Source organism: Carcharhinus amblyrhynchos, unplaced genomic scaffold (genome assembly GCF_965287045.1).
Source record: "Carcharhinus amblyrhynchos unplaced genomic scaffold, sCarAmb.v2.hapA scaffold_41, whole genome shotgun sequence".
NCBI classification, from domain to species: domain Eukaryota; kingdom Metazoa; phylum Chordata; class Chondrichthyes; order Carcharhiniformes; family Carcharhinidae; genus Carcharhinus; species Carcharhinus amblyrhynchos.
The window spans coordinates 3,965,529-3,987,382 of NW_027649782.1; the positions used below are offsets into that span (position 1 = coordinate 3,965,529).

Consider the following 21,854-nt stretch of genomic DNA (forward strand, 5'->3'; position numbering starts at 1 on the left):
CAATCCCCATAACCCCATGCATTTACCCTAGCTAGTCTCCCTGACACTAAGAGGCAATTTAGCGTGGCCAATCCACCTAACCCGCATATCACACCATACCCAGCACGGTAGCACAGTGGTTAGCACTGCTGCTTCACAGCTCCAGGGACCTGGGTTCGATTCCCAGCTCGGGTCACTGTCTGTGTGGAGTTTGCACATTCTCCTAGTGTCTGCATGGGTTTCCTCCGGGTGCTCCGGTTTCCTCCCACAGTCCAAAGATGTGCGGGTTAGGTTGATTGGCCATGCTTAAATTGCCCCTTAGTGCCCTGAGATGTGTAGGTCAGAGGGATTAGTGGGTATAATATGTAGGCATATGGGGGTAGGGCCTGGGTGGGATTGTGGTCGGTGCAGACTCAATGGCCTCTTTCTGTACTGTAGGGTTTCTATGATTTCTATAATGTTTGGAGTGTGGAGGAAACCAGAGCACCCGGAGGAAACCCGCACGGACACGAGGAGAATGTGCAAACTCCACACAGACAGTGACCCGAGCTGGGATGAGAACCCGGAAGCTGTGAGGCAGAAATGCTAACCACTGTGCCACCATGCCGCCCCACAGTGGGGCACTTTCTATTTAATGTTCATTAATATTCTATTCTATTGAAAAGCCAAATGACGGAATACCAGGGGCTCACGATTGCACTGACGTAGACATAAAGAAACTAGAAGCAGGAGTAGGCCATTTGGCCCTTCGACCCTGTTCCGCCATTTCTTTTGATCATTAAATTCAATATCCTGATCCTGCCTTTCCCCTCTATCCCTGGATCCCTTTAGCCCCAAGAGCTATATCTAGTTTCTTCTCGAAATCACACAACATTTTTGGGCCAGTATCTGTGGGAGTTTGCGCATTCTCCCCGTGCTTACGTGGGTTTTCTCCGGGTGCTCCGGTTTCCTCCCAAACCCCAAAGGTGTGGTCTTAGGCTGATTGGTGTAACAAATTGTCCCTAAATTAGTCTCCCCTCAATCTGGTTTCCAATGTGGAGTGCCATAAGCATAGACAAGGGTCACGGGTGGAAGAGGGAACTCACAATGATAAAATGGCGGTGCGGGCTCGTTGGGCCGAATGGCCTGTTTCCCGTGCTGTGTTGTTCTTTGTTTTGTTACTTTGGCCTCAACTACTTTCTGTGGTAACATATTCTGCAGATTCACCACCCTGAGTGAAGAAACTTCTCCTCACCCTAGTCCTAAAAAGTTTGCCCCTTATCCTCAAACTATGACTCCTAGTTCTGGTCTTCCCAACATCAGGAACATTTTTTTCTGAGTCTATCCTGTTACAGAGTTGGATAAGTTTCTATGACATACCTGTCGCTGAACATCGCAGAGTGGCGACTTGGCCCGCTGTCACGGTTATGGATGGTTCTACAGAGCTAACCTGGGGAGCCTGCGGTACGGAGGCCGAACGCTCGACTATCACCTCCACCTGAGCCTCAGCGCTGCCAAACAAATTAGTGGATGTGCAGGAGTAGGTCCCAGAATCTTGCAGGCGAGCGGAAGAAATCTGAAATTAAAAATGTAATAAATGATCCAAGATTGTGTTAGCTTGAAGAAGCACAATCTTTGTGCAAAATGTTTGTAAAATTCATTTCATTTCTATTTGGAGTAAGGTCACAAATCATTATAGGTCATATAACAGGAAACAAACCAGATTAAAACAAACACCTTATTATCTAGGATCATTTTTTTTTATTCTTTATTCCAATTCAATCCAATCAAATCAAATCAAATCCAATTCGGAGTCCCAACAAGTTGGGACATTCCTGATCCAAGCTGACAGGACAGGGCTCTCACCTCCTGTCTTGGGCTTGATCTACATGATCCAAGCTGATTAGAGTAGATATAGCTCCTCCTCCAAGGCTCAATCTCATTTGCATCTTAGCCAAAAGGTGGAGGTGCCCCTTTAAAAAATTGCTTCAAATGAAGCTAAAATGTAACCTAATGACTTCAACCAAGCGCAGCATGTCGATACTACACTTGATCTTAATCTCATTGAAACAGACCGTATCCCGATCAATTATTCTCCTGCATTCTCAGCAGGGAGCTTTGCAGACAGACTGGCACCAGGTCAACCAGGGCTGAATTTTAAACATGATAAGAACACATTTCTTAAAGGCACAGTGTCACACTGGGACACAGAAAACCGAGGCACTGCAGCGCCATCAATGATGGTGTAATTACAGCAAAGAAGCTTGCAACGGCCAGTTTCCATTCTGAATGTGATAGGCAGCTGTTCTAACAGTAAAAAGTCAACTCAAAAACGAGACAAAAGTGTGGAAAACTGGAAATAAGATTTTGTAGACAGGAAATACATGAAAATTTAAGATTTTTAAATCAATTTGGGCTTGATAGGGATTTTAAAGTGACATCAGTTCTTTCCTTCTGCTCACTTCTAATTGTTTGCCTTAGGTTCAATTACACCGCGGATCTGCTGGCGGAACTGCATTTCCATCCATGTGGCTAGGCTCCAGAGTCGTCATGTTTTTGAAGATGCTTTGTTTGTATAACGCACAAGAGATAGGGAGTGGGATAGCTTGATCTTGGGTTTGGATATATCTCGGCACAACATCGAGGGCTGAAGGGCCTGTATTTTGCTGGTTTATGTTCTATGTTCACTAACTCTTGTGACAATAATAAATCAAATCAATCTGTTTTCCCTATAGTATATACCTATACTTGAAGACTCTTGGGAGAAGTCCATCTAACAGTATTTGATCTGTGTATGTGTGAGATGAAGGTGCATGAGCATCATATTAGCCCCAAGCTTGCAGATTCGAGAATTCACCTTAATTTATGAATCTACAAATAAATATAAATGGGTGTTTCGGCCTGGAAACAATTACATTCTGGATCATGTATTTTATGCCCATGCTAAGGTTTGGAATGTGGCTGTGTCTAATTCAGTCACAGCTCCCCAGGTAAGATCATTGTTCGCCCGGGGCATCACTCTTCACTGAAAGGGTAACAATTTCAGATTCCACTTACTGAAATAGTCACTGAGTGAGAAAATGGAGCAAAACAGCTGCACGCAACAGTGAAAAAGTTTTCACTGAACTTCCTATCACCAACACCTTCTCACCGAGGTACCATTTCCACCTTCCCGGGCAACAATGACCCGCCAGTAAGCTCAGAATAAATAACTGATACAAGCTGGGTAATAGTTTAAGGGAGCTGCCATCACATTGGACACTTTGGGTGGGATTTTCCAGCCTCGCTCGCCCCGAAACTGGAAAATCCTACCCGCGGTCAATGGATCTTCCCATGGTCCGCCCCTTGCCCGCTACGATTTCCGTGGCATATGGAATGGGAAAATTTGCCCCTTTATCACAACTAACATGCCCTTTGACCAATCTTCACCTCGATTGAATGGTCTCACAATGTTGGCAGAGGAGACTGCGCCCGGCTAGTTATAGTCTGATACAAAATGCCCAAAGAAAGGGCGTTACTATGGCCTGATGGGAAATGTGGCTAACTTCAGAACTCAGAGGTTTGAACTCCCAGCTGTGAGTATATGAACCTATGTTTAGTTGTAACAAATGTCTTTGATTCTACGATTGGCAACACAGCCAGTAAGATAATGGATATTGGTTGTCTTCAAGGGAGAGGTTGACCATGACAAATCAGCAGGATGGAGAACAACACAAGTCCCTGACAATAAACTCACTCTGCTCGATCAAACGGACAGGAGCCAGATACGTAACGGTGCCAGAAGACCGATTTTCAATGCTAAAATAATCAAGTCCCTAAGGCCAGGCAGCTTGCAATAAACAAATCTGAACGATATACCCATGGTCTGTGCCTACGCGTGGGAATGCATTTTCCAGCCAGGTTTAAAGGATAAATATTGAAGTTTGGAAAGCAGAATTGGAAGGAGAACTAGAGAAGCAAGAAGGAGGAAAGCTCAAGTTCTAAACTTGATGGAGGTTGATCCCTCTCCACATCTGGCCAAGACGAGTGGGAAGTGATGCCCCTACAGGTCCATCAGACGAGTATTGGTAAATGAAAATCTATGCTTATAAACTCATTGTAATAGATTTATTGGGGGATTGAAGCATTTACTTGTGATACACTGCAAGAGAATCAGCTTTGTAGTCATCATAAATATTTAACTTTTTCACGTTTTTCTACTAAAGTTGTGGTTTGATTTAAAGATAAAGGTGTAATGATTATCAAATAACTGGAGCGAGGGTCTCGGTCAACAAGATGATGAATGTCAATATTTACTCACCGTCAGAATGGGGTCACCTTCTCTCGGTTGCTGCCTCCCCATGTGGTTCCTTTGCCTACCATTGACCCGACGCCAGCTGATTGTAGGCCGGGGCTCTCCCATACCTATACATTCCAGAGTGACGGAATTGCCCACACCCAGTCTGACTGGACCTCTGGGGGAGACGGAGACAGTGGGCGGTCCTAGAGACAAAGAAGGACAAACAAACTTCCACTGATCAAACACAAACACAGACTGGCGTGACGGACTATTTTGTACAACTCAGGAAGGCCATGCTGGAATCCCATTTGAATGACAGATGTAGGATTCAATTCATATTGCTTAAAGAAACGTGCCACCAAATCTTTTCATCTTGCACTCATCAGGACAGCTCAAAAGAAATTACTGAACCGTAACTGAGGAACAACAATTTATATTGCAAGACAAGAAAATGCTGATTGGTTGGTAGGTGATTTGTGGAGGTATTGTCATGGTTGGGGGGGGTGGTGAGGAAGTGGGACCTATCTATGACAAGGGGGGCTGTGCAAGGATGAGGGGGAAGGGGGATGGTTCACGATGGCAAGCAAAGGAGATGGATGAAGACCATGAACATGGAAAGCAGAGGGAAGACCGACGGGAGGGAAGCTGGACCCCAACAAGGCTACACGAGAAGCTCATGAAGGGGTTAAAGGGATTCCACATTGATTACTGGAAGGATATGTATAAAGATGCCAGTTGCCCTGGGTAGAAGTCCAAGCAGGGCATGGGCACCTCACATGTGATGGGCTCCATGTAGAAGCTTGTTGAATTGAGGAACAGATTTCCTCTCGAGGCTGCTGGCCTTTTCCCCTCAGTGTTGCAAAGTTGGGTAGAGTAATTGAAAATTGGGAGATAGGAAGTTCGAATTTGGTGCTTGTAGCACTGTAAAATGCTAGGAAAGCATCGTGTGGTCCAGATAAAAGATGGTCCTTTTCTGTGCTTAGAGATTTAAAATGCAAGTACACAGAGAACCCAAACTGAAACATTAGTATTGAAAGGCCAAGCAGCAGTTTTTACCAAGACGTCAGGAGTTTGAATTTCACCAATCGATTTGAATCAGGCACTTAGATACCAACAACCTATCAAATTTAAGTCTGATGGTTCTGACAACCTGGGATTCACAATAGGATTCTATTGTGGGAAATATTGATACGTCATAACAGGTAATAAAAGAAGGGGCAGTGGGACAAAAATAGACAGCAACTGCCACCTGTTAGAGACAACAGCTCACAGCTCTAAAGAGGGAGAAAATCACTGGCTCTCACAGCTTCATCTATGTCTTAAAAGAAAGCACCATCCAGATAGCAAAGATACCAAAGAAGTAAGAAACTCCAGACAGAACAATCAACAGAGAAAGCTCAGAAGATTCTGGAAGACACAAAACCTGGTTGTAATTTAGAGAGGGACTCAATTCTATTTTGTTAATGAGTGGGAATTGTATTTATTTGAACAGCATTCCATTAGAATGCAGTTTTATTCGGGAATAGTTAATAGTTAGAAGGGACTTATTCGATTTGTTAATAGTTTAGTAAATTTGTTCTCTGTTAGATAAATAGTTATGTGTTGAATTTATAGTGCGTGTCAGGGATTTACTTTACTGAAGAGCAGGTCACACACACTTTTTACAGATTATAGGGTGAGATACTTTTTGGGTGTTTTGGTGTTAGTTCTCAGAGGGAGGGATCCACCTCTGCTTGAGAACACTCCGAGTTGCTGACATCCAGCACGGTCTGGTAAAGATGGGTGGGCTGGAGAGATGGACTGATCTTTAAGTATGGTGTTGGGACCTTCAAACCCGTCAGCTGAGGGCAGGCGGACGAATCAGCTTCCAGCCCCCCGGAAGAGTCAGAGGAGAACTCACTTGAGCATAATTAATGAGGTTCCAAGTGCAGAACCTAGCGCGGGATCCAACTATTCCGGTTGGCTGGAGTTGCACCACCACTGTACTCAGTCCCAAAAATGGGAGAATTCTGTCCAGTAAGTTACAAAAGCAACCACATACGACTTTAAGGCACAGTTAGTTGAACACCCTGACATTCCCATAGTTAATGTTGCATTGCTCTAAATTGACAGCCACTAATGTAATGGACAAGAAGTCAGGAGGCTAAACTGACAATTAAGAAAATAATATCATGTCTCTCGTCTCTCTGGGATTTTGCAAAGGGCTTCACAACGAATAAGTTACTTTTTGAAATGCAGTCACTGTTGCAATGTAGGAGAATGCGACAGCTGTTTAGCACAAAACAAGCTCCCACAGACACAACCTCACTGTTTTAGTGGTAATGGGAGATGGATAATAGTGGCCAGATCCCTGGAAAACTCCACCCACCAGGACAAAGCAAGACTACAAAAAAAAAACAGGCAATGCTGGAAAAGTTCAGCAGTCTAGCTGGCAGTGTTTGTGGAGAGAGAAACAGAGTTAAAGTTCTGAGTCTGCAAGACACTTCTTTAGAGTTTTAGTGAAGAATTATAAAGGACGCAAAATGCTAACTCTGTTTTGTCACAGATACCAGCTTGACCCACTGAGCTTTTCCAGCGTTTTGTGTTTAATTTCTGATTTCCAGCATCTGTGGTGCTCTGTTTTTATTTAAGACAGTTTTATTTAAGAGAGGGAGTTCCATCGAGTTCAGGACAGTAAACATGGAATTTACAGTAACATAACTTTCGATTTCGATTAAAGAATGTAATGTGACCACTAGGAGCGTACTTAACTGAACTAGTTTAAAAAGTTTATTCATTAGTGTCACAAGTAGGCTTACATTAACACTGCAATGAAGTTACTGTGAAAATCCCATCATTGCCACACTCCAGTTCCTGTTTGGGCACACTGAGGGAGAATTTAGCCAATTCACCGAACCAGCACATCTTTCAGACTGTGGGAGGAAACCGGAGCACCCGGAGGAGACCCACACAGGCACAGGGAGAATGTACAGACTCCACACAGACAGCGATCCAAGCCGGGAATCAAACCCAGGTTCCTAGCACTGTGAGGCTGCAGTGCCAACCACCGTGCCACCTGTAGGAATTACTTACTTTAGATAAGAGAGATAAATATGGAAAGATAACCGATGAGAGATATCAGTATAAATACTATGGTCATGTAATAAATGCCAATAAGATATCAAACATTCTTTGATAATGCGTAAAAGGGAAGAAATGGTCACAACGTGAACAGTGTACTCATCTCAATAACCTCGAAAAAGGTTCACAAAACCATGGATCATCTCACCCAGAGGCAGAAAGGTTGAAAAATGGCCAGTGTTTGCGTCAGGTCTGGTGACAGAGTGCAAGGATAGCTGGGAAGTTATACTAACAGAGATTAGCCTAAAAGCTTTGCTGCTTTACAACGCTGTACCTTGTACGATCAGAGTCATTATGCTGGATGCTGATCCAAACCGGTTAAAAGCCACACACTTGTACTGGCCTCGGTCGATCTGCTGAACCCGAGTGATTGTAATCACAGAGCCATTACTGCTGATCTTCACATTTTCTGAAAGGCAAGATGGGCAGATAAATAGTTCAAATGTGTTCTGTACTTGTGGCACAAGTGCCCCCAATGCAAAGGCTGACAGATACAGGCTCGAGTAATGAAGGAAAGTAACAACTGATTCTATTGTTAACGGTTTATTGAGGCTTTCATGGCCCCGTATCACAGAATCGTTACTGTGCGGAAGAAGGCCATTCGGCCCATCAAGCCTGCACTGACAACAATCCCCACCCCCCACCCCCAGTCCCTATCCCCGTAATCCCATGTATTTACCCAGCTAATTTAGCACGGCCAATCAACTGAACCCGCGCAACTTTGGATTGTAGGAGGAAACCCAAGCAGGCACGGCGAGAATGTGCAAACTTCACACAGACAGTGACCCGAGGCTGGAATTGAACCCGGGTCCCTGGAGCTGTGAGGCAGCAGTGCTAACCGCTGTTCTCTGAGTCAGCCATGATCAAAATTCATGCTGAATCCTGTTCCCTCATTTACTTTGCTCGAAGTTGAAGGAATACTTGGTTATTAAGTTTGCCCAGGTTTGGAATTAGCTTTCAACCAATAAGACAGCCCTTTTCTCAACTAAAACATAATTAAGTAGGTGACTTTTCACTTCTGGCTTTAATTTGAAACGATGTGGAGATGCCGGCGTTGGACTGGGGTAAATACAGTAAGAAGTCTCACAACACCAGGTTAAAGTTCCAACAGCTTTATTTGGTAGCAAACACCACTCTAATTTGACTCACTCTAATTTGACAGATGGAACATGGCCCCTGGGTGGTTTGGTGATGGAGCAATGTGACATTTATGCCTGTTTGCAGTCAGGAGTTCACACAGAGGTGGATAAAACTTCAGACTGACAAAGTCCAAGCATGAATATAATATTGCAACACATTAAACCCTAGAGTGAGAACCTCAATCACTCAGCTGGTGTGCCTTCATGGGACAGTGTACTAGAGAGGGAATTCTAGGGGCCAGTTACCACTGCTGTGCACCTATTATCAGACAGACCTGTGATAGTTTACAGATCTTTGCAGTATTATGCAGCTAAAAAGACAATAAAGAGAACAAGAAGAAGTATAATAGCCACCGCTTACAGTGGACATGTTGAGTCTAATGTTTTATATTTCAAAGTGTTTTGTCTAAAGTCCATTATTTTTTTCTGTTGCTGGACTTCTGTGAACTATACTGTACTAATCATAGGAGACATTACTTGGACTCAGCACTCTCGAACTTTAACCCACTCATGGTTCAAGGTATGCCGTGGCGATTGCGTTAAGGTTCTGCGTGATTCTCACACTGGAAGGACTCAGTAAAGTGCCACAAGGTCCTAATTTGTCCTTTGACACAACACTGTTTACAGAGATCATTCAGTTCTGCCTCAATCTCTGTGTGCGGCTCTGTGTCCGATAATGTGCAGTGGTTGCCCAAGGACAGAGTCATTCGCTGGACATCTGTGGTTGCCTCAAATCGCTGGTATTCTTACCATACAGTTATTGACAGTGACAGCAAATGGTTCGTGCTACTGTGCCCCGATTACACTTGGGCGAGTTAAGAGATGGGAGACTGTACTGGAATGGCCATTCATAGAACGCCCGCAGAAGGCAGGCAATGTCATAACAAGCGCAAACTCTGCCTTTAGGTATCAGATATTACACAAACCCCAACGCAGTGTACCTTGTTGTGGTTCATTAGGCGTTTTCCACTTTATCTGGAATGGCCGAGCTCCCTCAACAACCTCACAAGTGAAGGACGCAGTGCCACCCTGGATTACAGTAACATCCTGTGGCCCAGTGTTAATGATGGGTATTGTTTCTCCTGCAAAATAAAGGGTTAAAATTAACTAGAAGGCTAAAAAAACAAGGGAACAAACAGTTTATTTTGCAATCAGGTCATTAAATATTATGCAAACACACAGTACAAGAAAGAGCCTGCATTTCTGAAGCACCTTTCACAACCCCATGACTTCACAACCGATTAAATTGTGTTGAAATGAAATCACTGCCATAACATAGGGAAAACAGCCACTATTAAAATGCCACAGACGGTAATAACTGAGCAGATTATCTGTTGCTTTTCACTAATATTGGTTAGAAACCAATATCATTAAATCATAGAATCATAGAATCATACAGTGCGGAGAGAGGCCCTTCAGCCCATCAAGTCTGCACCGACCACAATACCTCCCAGGCCCTACCCCCTTATCCCTACACATTTACCCACTAATCCCTCTGACCTATGCATCTCAGGGCACTAAGGGGCAATTTTGGCATAGCCAATCAATTTAACCCGCACATCTTTGGACTGTGGGAGGAAACCGGAGTACCCAGAGGAAACCCACGCAGACACGAGGAGAATGTGCAAACTCCACACAGACAGTGACCCAAGCCAGGAATCAAACCCAGGTCCCTGGAGCTGTGAAGCAGCACTGCAAACCCACTGTGCCACCATGCCGCCCGTGATACAAGACAGATGGAGATTATCTGGCCCGCTGTATTGGTGCAGGTTCTTTGGTAGAACTTTCCAATTCATCCTATTCCCTGTTCTTTCAAAGAAGAAAGAGGACAAATAAAATTACAGCTCAGGGACAGCCCTCCAAGCCTGCACCGACCATGCTGCCCGACTGATCAAAAACCCCCTACCCTTCCAGGGACCGTATCCCTCCATCTCCATCCTATTCATGTATTTGTCAAGATGCCCCTTAAAAGTCACTACTGTATCTGCTTCCATTACCTCCCCCGGCAGCCAGTTCCAGGCAACCACCACCTTCTGGGCAAAAAACTTGCCTCGTTCATCTCCTTTAAATCTCGCACCTTAAACCTGTGGCCCCTAACAACTGACTCCTCCATCCTGGGAAAAGGCTTCTGACTATCCACTCTGTCCATGCTCCTCATAATCTTGCAGACTTCTAGCGGGTAGGTCGTGCCTTACTAACCTTATTGAGTTTTTTGAGAAGGTGACCAAAGAGGTGGATGGGGGCAAGGCAGTTGACGTGGTATACCTGGATTTTAGTAAGGCGTTCGACAAGGTTCACCATGGTAGGCTTCTGCAGAAAATGCAGATGTATGGGATTGTGGGTAATCTAGGAAGTTGGATCAGGAATTGGCCATCAGATAGGAGACAGAGGGTGGTGGTGGATGGTAAATATTCATCATGGAGTACAGTTACGAGTGGTGTGCCTCAGGGATCTGTTTTGGGGCCACTGTTGTTTGTAATTTTTATTAATGATCTGGATGAGGGTATAGTTGGGTGGATTAGTAAATTTGCTGATGACACCAAAGTTGGAGGTGTGGTAGATTGTGAGGAAGGGTGTCATAGTCTGCAGGGAGACTTAGATAGGTTGCAGAGCTGGGCCGAGAGGTGGCGGATGGAATTTAATGCGGAGAAGTGTGAGGTAATTCACTTTGGTAGGAGCAACAGATGTGTCGAGTATAGGGCTAACGGGAGGACTTTGAATAGTGTGGATGAACAGAGGGATCTAGGTGTGTGTGTACATAGATCCCTGAAAGTTGGGAATCAAGTAGATAAGGTTGTTAAGAAGGCGTACGGTGTCTTGGCGTTTATTGGTAGGGGGATTGAATTTAGGAGTCGCAGTGTAATGTTGCAACTGTACACTACTCTAGTGCGGCCGCACTTGGAGTACTGTGTGCAGTTCTGGTCCCCGCATTACAAGAAGGATGTGGAGGCGTTGGAGAGGGTGCAGAGGAGGTTTACTAGGATGTTGCCTGGTATGGTGGGGAGGTCCTATGAGGAGAGACTGAGGGATTTAGGGTTGTTTTCGTTGGAAAGAAGGCGGCTAAGAGGGGATCTTATTGAAACATATAAGATGATTAGAGGTTTAGATAGGGTGGATAGTGATAGCCTTTTTCCTCGGATGGAGAAAGCTAGCACGAGGGGGCATGGCTTTAAATTAAGGGGGGGTAGCTACAGGACGGATGTCAGGGGTAGGTTCTTTACCCAGCGGGTGGTGAGGGATTGGAATGCCCTGCCTGCTGCAGTTGTAAATGCGTCTAGTTTGGGGGCGTTTAAGAGATCTCTGGATAGGTTTATGGACGAAAAGGGATTGGTATAGGCTAGTGGGTCATTGTTTTTGTAACTGGTCGGCGCAACATCGTGGGCCGAAGGGCCTGTTCTGCGCTGTAATGTTCTATGTTCTATGTTCTATGTTCTTTCAGGAATTCCATTGTAACATTTTATCCTTCAAGTATTTATCCAATTCCCATTCAAATCTGCTTCCAGCCCCCTTTCAGGCAGTGCATGCCCAACTCACTGACGCCACCTCTGGCTGTTTTGGGAATCACCTTAAATACGTATCGTATCCTCTGTTTACAGACGCTCCGTCAGTGTTGATCGTTTGTCCTTATTTACTCGATCAGAGCATTTTGAACGCTGCAGTATTGGCTCAGACCCTGGGGGGAGCCACTCTCCTTGCTTTAGAATAGTGGCGTGGAACTTTTAGATCCATCTGAGGGGGCAGCTGGGACCTTGATTTCACATATGAAAAGGCAGAGAGAGAGAGAGCTGCACTGGGAGGTCAGCCTAGATTATCTACTCAACCTCCTTGAACTCTCAACCTTCTGAATCAAAGGCAAGAATGCTACCATGGAGTCACTGATAACTGTTGTAAAGGAAATATTATTTTTGACACTTCTTGAGGTTTATTCTGTGAAGCAGGTTTGTGGCTGTGGGTGTGTGCAATTTACTTAAGCTGGGAACTGGGTTGATGACATCAAAGGGGTTGAGGTATGAACTCGAAGCAAATGTGGCCAAATTGAATTTCCCATAAGCAATTAAACAATGGGTAGAAATTTGCATTAGGAGATAAAGAAGGTTTGTTGCATTAAGTTGTTAAATTTCAATGGGAAGCAAAAAGGGATTCACAACTTGGGAAAGGTTATAAACAAATAAGGCAAGGTTAGTGAATATTGTTTTACTCGTAAGTAGGGAAAATAGGGAAAACAGAAGTTTTTTTATATTCTTTGCAAGGTAAATATCAAAGAAGGACAAGGACATTTAAATCAAGGTAAAACAGAGGGGAAAGTATTGAAGGGGAGATGCTGAGAGAATAGGGGGAGTGGCCATGGAAGGCCTCCTCAAGTGTCACTTTGTATTAGGGACAGAGCTGTGAAGGCACAAAGTGAGGATCTTCCAGCCAACCCAGAAAAGTTTTTTTTCAAAAAATAGGTTTTGTTTTAAAGTTCGTTGAATTTCCACAGCAGAGTGGGAGCAAGAGAGAATTCCTGTGACATACCTTCCCTACTGCAACAGTGGGTTTGCCTTGTGGTAATATTATTCAAATTATTAAGGAACTTTTGCATAAAGGCTTGTTTATTTGGGAGTATAACCAAGTAGGGAATCTTTTTGGGGAAACATTCTGTAGGACTAATTTCAACTGTGTAAATGTAATCTTGGGCGTCTTAAGTTTTTTTTTGTTAATAAATGCTTTAATTTCATATTTAAAATCTCTAAGCGTGTCAATTGATTTCAGCACATGCATCTTCTCGTGGCAAAAATATAAAAAGAAAAAAAAAAGTTGAGATAGCCTGCCAAGTTTCCCTCTGGGATTTGGTTTCTGTGGCATTTACCACTGGTCAGATCCTAACTCTATGTATTGTGTCTTCTTCACCAATTACATTAAGTGTAATGTCCTGAAGCCTTTCATCCATTAGAAATGGTAGATCAATTAGTTATACTTTACTGGCTTTAAATTCAGTCTTTTCTTGAATATTCAATTAAAGATTCTCCAGTCTTCAAGGATCTTCAAAGATTAACCAAAGCCTCACTTACTTACTCCCAGGTTAAGACCAATTATGTGGCAAATGGTAGCACAGCGGTAATGTCACTGGACCAGTAACCCAGAGATTCAGTTTAATGATCTGCAGACATGAGTTCGATCCCACAATGGCAGCTGGTGGAATTTAAATTCAATTAACTAATCCGATGTTTAAAAATCTGGAATATAAAGACGGTCTCAGTAAACGTTGACCGTGAAACTATCATCATAAGAACATAACATAAGAACATAAGAAATAGGAGCAGGAGTAGGCCATCTAGCCCTTCGAGCCTGCCCCGCCATTCAATAAGATCATGGCTGATCTGTTGTGGCTCAGTTCCACTTTCCCGCCCTCTCCCCATAACCCTTAATCCCCTCTCTTATCAAGAACCCATCAACCCGCTTCTTAAAAATATTTAGCGAGGCAGCCTCCACCACTTCAACGGGCAGAGAATTCCAGAGATTCACCACCCTTTGAGTGAAGAAGTTCCTCCTCAACTCCGTTCTAAACCGCCTCCCCTTTATCTTGAGGCTGTGCCCCCTAGTCCTACTGTCTTTTTTGAGCGGGAAGAGTCTCTCCACCTCTATCCTATCCATCCCATTCATCATCTTATACGTCTCAATGAGATCTCCCCTCATTCTTCTAAACTCTAACGAGTACAAGCCTAGTTTATTCAGCCTCTCCTCATAGCTCAATCCCCTCAACTCCGGTATCAGCCTAGTAAACCTCCTCTGCACTCCCTCCAGGGCCAAAATATCCTTGCACAGGTGCGGCGCCCAAAACTGCACACAGTACTCCAGCTGCGGCCTCACCAATGCCCTATACAGCTGCAGCAAGACCTCCCTACTTTTATATTCAATCCCCCTCGCTATGAAGGCCAGCATCCCATTCGCCTTCCTGACCACCTGCTGCACCTGCAAGCTGGGTTTTTGCGACTCATGCACAAGGACCCCGAGGTCATCGAATGTTGTAAAACTGATCTCGTTCACTAACGTCCATCAGTGAAGGAAATCTGCTGTCCTAGCCTGGTCTGGCTTGCATGTGATTCCAGACGGCCAGTAATGGGTTGACTCTTAACCGCTACCAGCAAGCCACTCAGTTTAAGGGAAATTTGGGATGGGCAACAAATGCTGGCTTTGCCAGAGATGCCCACAACCCATATAAAAAAAAGTTTTACCTTGATCCTATTGAAGTTTTTGGAAGAATCCAGTGGCCTCGTTATATGGGGGATTTTATCACATCACAGTTTCCATATGAGTTTGGACCAATCCATACAATACTGCAACAGTGAATACTATCTACTCGCAGTGAATCGCAGTCTTGAGGTTGTGACTGGTGCGATGGAAATTATAGTTCTTCCATCCATAACTGAACCCTTCTTTAATAGAAAAAAAATCCAGGAAACTGAGGCCTGATCATGAAGCTCGCAGTAACATTAAGCGAATAACTAAGTAATGAAGAATGGCTGGGTTTTACGCACTGGATGTTGTGGAGGTGACCGAGATGGAGAACTTGAGCTGTTGCATTCCGAAGATGTTTTCAGCGCGGCAGATGTAATCGCCTTCGTCCGCCGGAGTCACCTGCAGGATTCTCAGCACACGGCCCTCCACCTGGAACATCAACAGGAAAATTGCAAGGCCGTTTTATCACTCAAACTACCGCTTTTAGCATTGCCACACATAACACAGCCTCCGTCAAGCAGAGGTGAGACCCTCGGAATATTGCGTCCGCTTCCAATGGGAACATGGCCATTGCTTATTGCATCCAGCTGGTCCTCCCGCAGGTTAAAGGTCAGACTAATGACCTGACCTGGTAAAAACGGGCTCATAAGAACATAAGAAATAGGAGCAGGAGTCGGCCATCTAGCCCTTCGAGCCTGCCCCGCCATTCAATAAGATCATGGCTGATCTGAAGTGGATCAGTTCCACTTTCCTGCTTTCTCCCCATAACCCTTAATTCCCCTGTCTATCAGAGACCTATCTACCCGTGACTTAAATATATTCAGCGAGGCAGCCTCCACCACTTCAATGGGCAGAGAATTCCAGAGATTCACCACCCTTTGAGTGAAGAAGTTCCTCCTCAACTCTGATCTAAACTGCACCCCGCCTTATCTTGAGGCTGTGCCCTCTAGTCCTGCTATCCTTTCTAAGCGGGAAGAATCTCTCTACCTCTACCCTATCCATCCCCTTCATTATCTTACACGTCTCTATAAGATCCCCCCTCATCCTTCTAAACTCCTATGAGTACAGACCCAGTCTATTCAGTCTCTTCATAGTCCAACCCCCTCATCTCCGGTATCAGCCTAGTAAACCTCCTCTGCACTCCCTCCAAGGCCAAAACATCCTTGTGCAAGTGCGGTGACCAAAACTGCACACAGTACTCCAGCTGCGGCCTCACCAGTCCCCTGTACAGTTGCAGCAAGACCTCCCCACTTTTATATTCTATCCCCCTTGCTATAAAGGCTCCAATATCGAAAATGCTGGGTGCAAAATCTTTTGCCTGTAAGAGCAGTGGGAGAGGAAGATTGCCGCATGTGCCCCTTGGTACAGATGATGTTTACAGCACAAAGCTGTTACTTGTGGGACTAAGTCACGTGACCTCTATTATAATCATAGAGGCAATGCTTGGGGCTCGACTCCAGTCGAGTCTGTGACTGGATCCTGAACTTCCTAACCCACAGACCACAATCAGTAAGGATAGACAACAATACCTCCTCCACAATCATTCTCAACACCAGTGCCCCACAAGGCTGTGTTCTCAGCCCCCTATTATACTCTTTATACACCTATGACTCTGTGGCCAAATTCCCCTCCAATCAATTTTCTTGTTTGCTGATGATACTACCATGGTGAATCGGATCTCAAAGAATGATGAGAAACAGTACAGAAAAGAGACAGAGAATCTGGTGAGCTGGTGTGATAATAATCTCTCCCTCAATGTCAACAAAACAAAGGAGATAGTCATTGACTTCAGGAAGCATGGCGGACATGTCCCTGTCTACATCAACATGGATGAAGTGGAAATGGTTAAGAGCTCCAAGTTTCCATGTGTCTAGACCACCAACAATCTGTCCAGGTCCCTCTAAGCAGATGCTATAGTTAAGAAAGTAGCCTCTACTTTCTCAGACGGCTAAGGAAATTAGGCACATCCTCTGCGACTCTCATCAACTTTTACAGATGCACCACAGAAAGCATTTTTTATGATTGTATCACAGTTTGGTACGGCTTCCGCTCTGTACAAGACCGCAAAAAAGTACAAAGCCCAATCCATCATGCAAACCAGCCTCCCATTCATTGAGTTTGTCACGCTTCCTGCTACCTCAGAAAAGCAACCAGCGTAATTAAGGATCCTACACACCCCGGACATCCTCTCTTCCACCTCCTTTTGTTGGGAAAAAGTCCAAATGACTCAAGAACAGCTGTTGCCATCAGACTTTGAATAGACCTACCTCGCATTAAGTTGATCTTTCTCTATACCCTAGCTACGACTGTCACACTACGTTCTGCACTGTCCTTATTTCTCAATGAATGCAATGCTTTGTCTGTATAGTGTGCAAGAAATAATACTTTTCACTGTACGTTAATACACGTGACAATAATAAATCAAATCGAAGAATGGAGAATTTGGCACTCAGCCAAATCTCTGTTCATCGCAGCAGGACAGGAGAATCCCAGCTGTGGGCAATGTCGGAAATTACGTCCTAGATGTTTCCCAAGAGTGTTATGCAAAACAGAATAGGATAAATTGGGGAAAAAGTAGCATTAAAGATTGGTTGCTCAGAGACAGAAGGCATGCATGAAAGCTTTAGATACTCGGGGGGCGCGGTGTGGGAGTGGGCAGTGGAGAACAATATAGTTGAGTGGGCGGTGGTGCTTTTAATTCCATGAACCGAACAAAGAATCTGGCTTTCCATCAGTTAATTTATATTTGTAGTAGTGTGGCCCCTTTAAGGGGGTGACTCCCCAAGGACCATATGATCGAGGCGGACCCTATGGCATGTCAAGCCAACGAATGTAGTCTACATTGGGGAGGATCCTCAGCTGGAAGCAGGGATGAGTGGAGAGCAGTCACATTGTTAGTTCTGTCCGAACCTTGTTTGTAAATAATTATTTTTTGTTGGCAAGAAACCCCTTTATACTTAGAGTCACATTGTACTGCCCTCAGTTTAGTATAATATTGTAGAAAACCTTTAGTTTTTGATAGTGAGATAGTGAGGTCCTGTTAGTGCAACACCCTGTTCGCTGTTGAAAAACACTGTGTAAAAAGTGGCTGTTAAAGAAACTTCATTCTTGCAACAAAAGGAGATCACTTTGCTCAGTTATCTCACCAGGGGAAGCTGAATGGGGAGCAGGCAGGTAAGTGGAACTAAACCACTATCAGATCAGCCACGACCTTATTGAATGGCGGGGCAGGCTTGAGGGGCTAGATGGCCTACTCCTGCTCCTATTTCTTATGTTCTTATGAATCAACAATCATCCATTGGTGGTTATATGTATGATGGTCACCTGTAACATTATTGAGGGCAGCACGGTGGCACAGTGGTTAGCACTGCTACTTCACAGCACCAGGGAGCCGGGTCCGATTCCCGGTTTGGGTCACTGTCTGTGTGGAGTTTGCACATTCTTCCTGTGTCTGCGTGGGTTTCCTCCGGGTGCTCCAGTTTCCTCCCACAGTCCAAAGACGTGCTGGTTAGGTGCATTGGCCATGCTAAATTCTCCCGCTGTGTACCCGGACAGGCGTCAGAGTGTGGCGACTAGGGGATTTTCACAGTGACTTCATTGCAGTGTTAATGTAAACCTACTTGTGACCAATAAATAAACTTTAACTTTATTGTTGTATCACATGCACTGTGCAGCGAATTTTGGTGTGTGCGCTCGTGGTAGTTCAGAATTTATCTCAGAGAGGCAAAAAATTCTTGCTGCGTAATTTCTCAGAAATCACAAGTAAAAGAATCATGTGAACCAGGATCAGGAGAAGTAATTCAGCCCCTTGAGCTGGTTCCGCCTTTCAATACAATCCTGGCAGATCTTGTCTCAGCCTCAACTCCACTTTCCTGCCCATTCTCCATAACTCTTCAACCCATTGCTAATTTAAAGTGGCCCCCTCTTTTACTCATTGTCCCAGCATCCACTGTACTCTGGGGTAGTGAATTCCATGGATTCACAATCCTTTGAGAGAATTAGATTCTCCTCATCTTTGTCTTAACTCTGCTACTCCTTATTGTAAAACCATGACCTCTTGTTCTAGATTGCCACACAAGAGGAAGCATCCACTCTCGTCTACTTTGTTAATACCTTTCATTATCTTATAAACCTCAATTAGATGTCCTCTCATTCTTTGAAACTCTAGAGAGTATAGGCCTAAACTATTTCTCTCTTCATAAGGCAGATCCATCATCTCTGGAATCAATCTACTGAGTTGTCTCGAATGCCACTGCATCCTTCCTTAAAGAAGGGGGACCCAAAACTGTACAAAGTAGTCCAGGTGCGGTCTTCCAAATGTATTGTAAAATGGTAAAGGTAAAGTCACCATAGTCCCAGATGACTGTTCCCCCCTTTGAGGGGAAGAGCTGGTGAGAGGTGATTTAACCTGAGGGTCACCACACCTCAGGAGAGGGGCGAGGTTGAGAAGATGGGGCCCTCAGCCAGTATGGGAACTGAACCCGTGCTGCTGGCGTCACTCTGCATCTCAAACTAGCCATCCAGCCAACTGAGATAACTGACTCTCAATGCCTTGTACAGTTGCAGCAACACTTCCTTATTTTTATACTTCATTCCTTCAGCTATAAATGCCAAAATTCCAATTGCTTTCCTTATTACCTGCTGTACCTGCATACAAACCTTTCTGCAACTCATGCACTAAGACACCCAGATCCCTCTGCCCCGAAGCCTCTCTCCATTTCGCTAATAAGTTGTCTTTCCACTTTTCCCACCAAAACGGATAACTTCACCCTTATCCACGTTAAACTCCATCTGCAACATTCTGGCTCACTCGTCAGGCTGTAAACTTTCGGAATGAGGTCTTACAACTGCAATCCTTGTAAGTGTTACTCCCACACTATTCCAATGTCCTTTTAGCTAGTCTTTGCAAACTCCTGACCTGTTAAAGGAATGATGTGGAGATGCCGGCGTTGGACTGGGGTAAAAACAGAAAGAAGTCTCACAACACCAGCTTAAAGTCCAACAGGTTTATTTGCAGCAAACCCCCACCAGCTTTTGGAACAGCTTGTGGCGTTTGCTACAAATAAACCTGTTGGACTTTAAGCTGGTGTTGTGAGACTTCTTTCTGTTAAAGAAACACAGTCTTCCTCATCCATCCCATCCCCTTCCACATTTGTTAACCTTCACTGATTCCATTTTCTCGGCACAGTCAATGTAAACCACATGTCCTTACCCCTGAATTTCACAGTCCAATTCCCTATCCCAGTCCCGAACTTTGGCAACCCCATAACCGCACTCAAACTCCTTGTACTCTGGACTTCTCCTCCTCATGTCACCATGTGTGGCAAAGTCTTCAGCCACCTCTGTCCTACTGTGGAACCCTCTCCCTGGATATCCTCGTGTTCACCTCTCTCTTCACTCAAAGCGACTCTCAAAAGTTTCAGTCACTCTTTCGAAACTCTCTTTATCTGGTACACCATTCAGTTCCTCACATACATTCGTGACATGCCTTCAAATATTTAATGATATTACAGGACATATAAAATCCCAGAAACATTCAATCAGCTCTGATCTCACTCATCCCTGGAACCTAGTCCAGTCTCGGTGTATATGGAAAGAATGACATAGTCCTCCAAACATGAGGGGGTGGAGGCTGGGATGAGGGTCACGAGTAACATGCTTTCCTTTCAAAGTTTGCACTACAATCGCACAAACAATTTCCCTATAGCCTGACCACGAACGGACCCTTGCTCTGGAAGCTTCTCGGCATTGTTTCGAAAGCAGATGCCAGAGTTCACAGAACAAGGAAGAAGCACCTTATAGCTGGTAACGGACAGGGATTAAAAACAACATCAAGTGAGGCAGTTGTGAAAGCAGAGGATCAGGCAGATTTAAGAACATAAGAAATAGGAGCAGGAGTAGGCCATCTAGCCCCTCGAGCCTGCCCCACCATTCAATAAGATCATGGTTGATCTGAAGTGGATCAGTTCCACTTTCCCGCTTTCTCCCCATAACCCTTAATTCCCTTGTCTATCAGAAACCTATCTACCCGTGACTTAAATATATTTAGCGAGATAGCCTCCGCCACTTCAATGGGCAGAGAATTCCAGAGATTCACCACCCTTTGAGTGAAGAAGTTCCTCCTCAACTCCGATCTAAACTGCCCTTATTTTGAGGCTGTACCCTCTAGTTCTGGTTTCCTTTCTAAGTGGGAAGAATCTCTCTACCTCTACCCTATCCAGCCCCTTCATTATCTTGTAAGTCTCTATGAGATCCCCCCCTCAGCCTTCTAAACTCCAACGAGTACAGGCCCAGTCTATTTAACCTCTCCTCATAAGCCAACCCTCTCATCTCCGGTATCAGCCTGGTGAACCTTCTCTGTACTCCCTCCAAGGCCAATATATCCTTTCGCAAATAAGGGGACCAAAACTGCACACAGTACCCCAGCTGCGGCCTCACCAGTGCCCTGTACAGTTGCAGCAAGACCTCCCTGCTTTTATATTCAATCCCCCTCGCTATAAAGGCCAGCATCCCATTCGCCTTCTTGATCACCTGCTGCACCTGCAGACTGGGTTTTTGCGATTCGTGCACAAGGACCCCCAGGTCCCTCTGCACCGTAGCATGCTGCAGCTTTTCACCCTTTAAATAATAATCCCTCCTACTATTATTTCTACCAAAGTGGATAACCTCACATTTGCTAACATTATACTCTATCTGCCAGGTCAGATTTACTGAGTTAGATCACAACTGGATATACTGCTTGACAATCATCTGCCAAAGTATCAAAATTCACAGCTGGACATTCACTGATCAATACTGCTGTGATTTGCAACAGGAAAGCGGAAGGATTTGGATGAATGTAATTTTGTTTGGTGATTTCTGGAAAACGAATCTCCCCGTTCCCTGGCAACTTAGCTTTTCATTACATTTTACTGATAGAAAGTAACCCAGAAAACGCAATGCCACGCCACCACAATGACGTACCTGGTGATTGGCTGTTAGATAGCCGTCTGCCTTGTACCATGTGATCATGGGTTCCGGCTGACCTGTGACCTCACAGGTTAACTCCAGCATTTGCCCCTCGGTTATGGAGACGGGTTTGGGTTGGACTCTCACTATCGGGGCCCCTTCGCGTACTGCAGAGGGAGGGAGGAGATCAG

At 44.7% G+C, this 21,854-nt stretch overlaps 1 protein-coding gene across 7 annotated transcripts in view; it reads right to left on the bottom strand.

Annotated features, from left to right (window-relative positions):
* Window positions 1–21,854, bottom strand: part of hspg2 (heparan sulfate proteoglycan 2) — a 536,580-nt gene that overhangs the window by 79,106 nt on the left and 435,620 nt on the right. For all 7 annotated transcript variants that reach the window (XM_080181499.1, XM_080181505.1, XM_080181501.1 and 4 more), the window contains 6 exons: window positions 21,679–21,830; window positions 15,015–15,144; window positions 9,438–9,578; window positions 7,632–7,766; window positions 4,259–4,440; window positions 1,339–1,534 (listed from right to left, as the gene is read on the bottom strand). In XM_080181499.1, coding sequence (XP_080037625.1) covers window positions 1,339–1,534; window positions 4,259–4,440; window positions 7,632–7,766; window positions 9,438–9,578; window positions 15,015–15,144; window positions 21,679–21,830 — 936 coding nt within the window. The remainder of the gene's footprint in view (window positions 1–1,338; window positions 1,535–4,258; window positions 4,441–7,631; window positions 7,767–9,437; window positions 9,579–15,014; window positions 15,145–21,678; window positions 21,831–21,854) is intronic.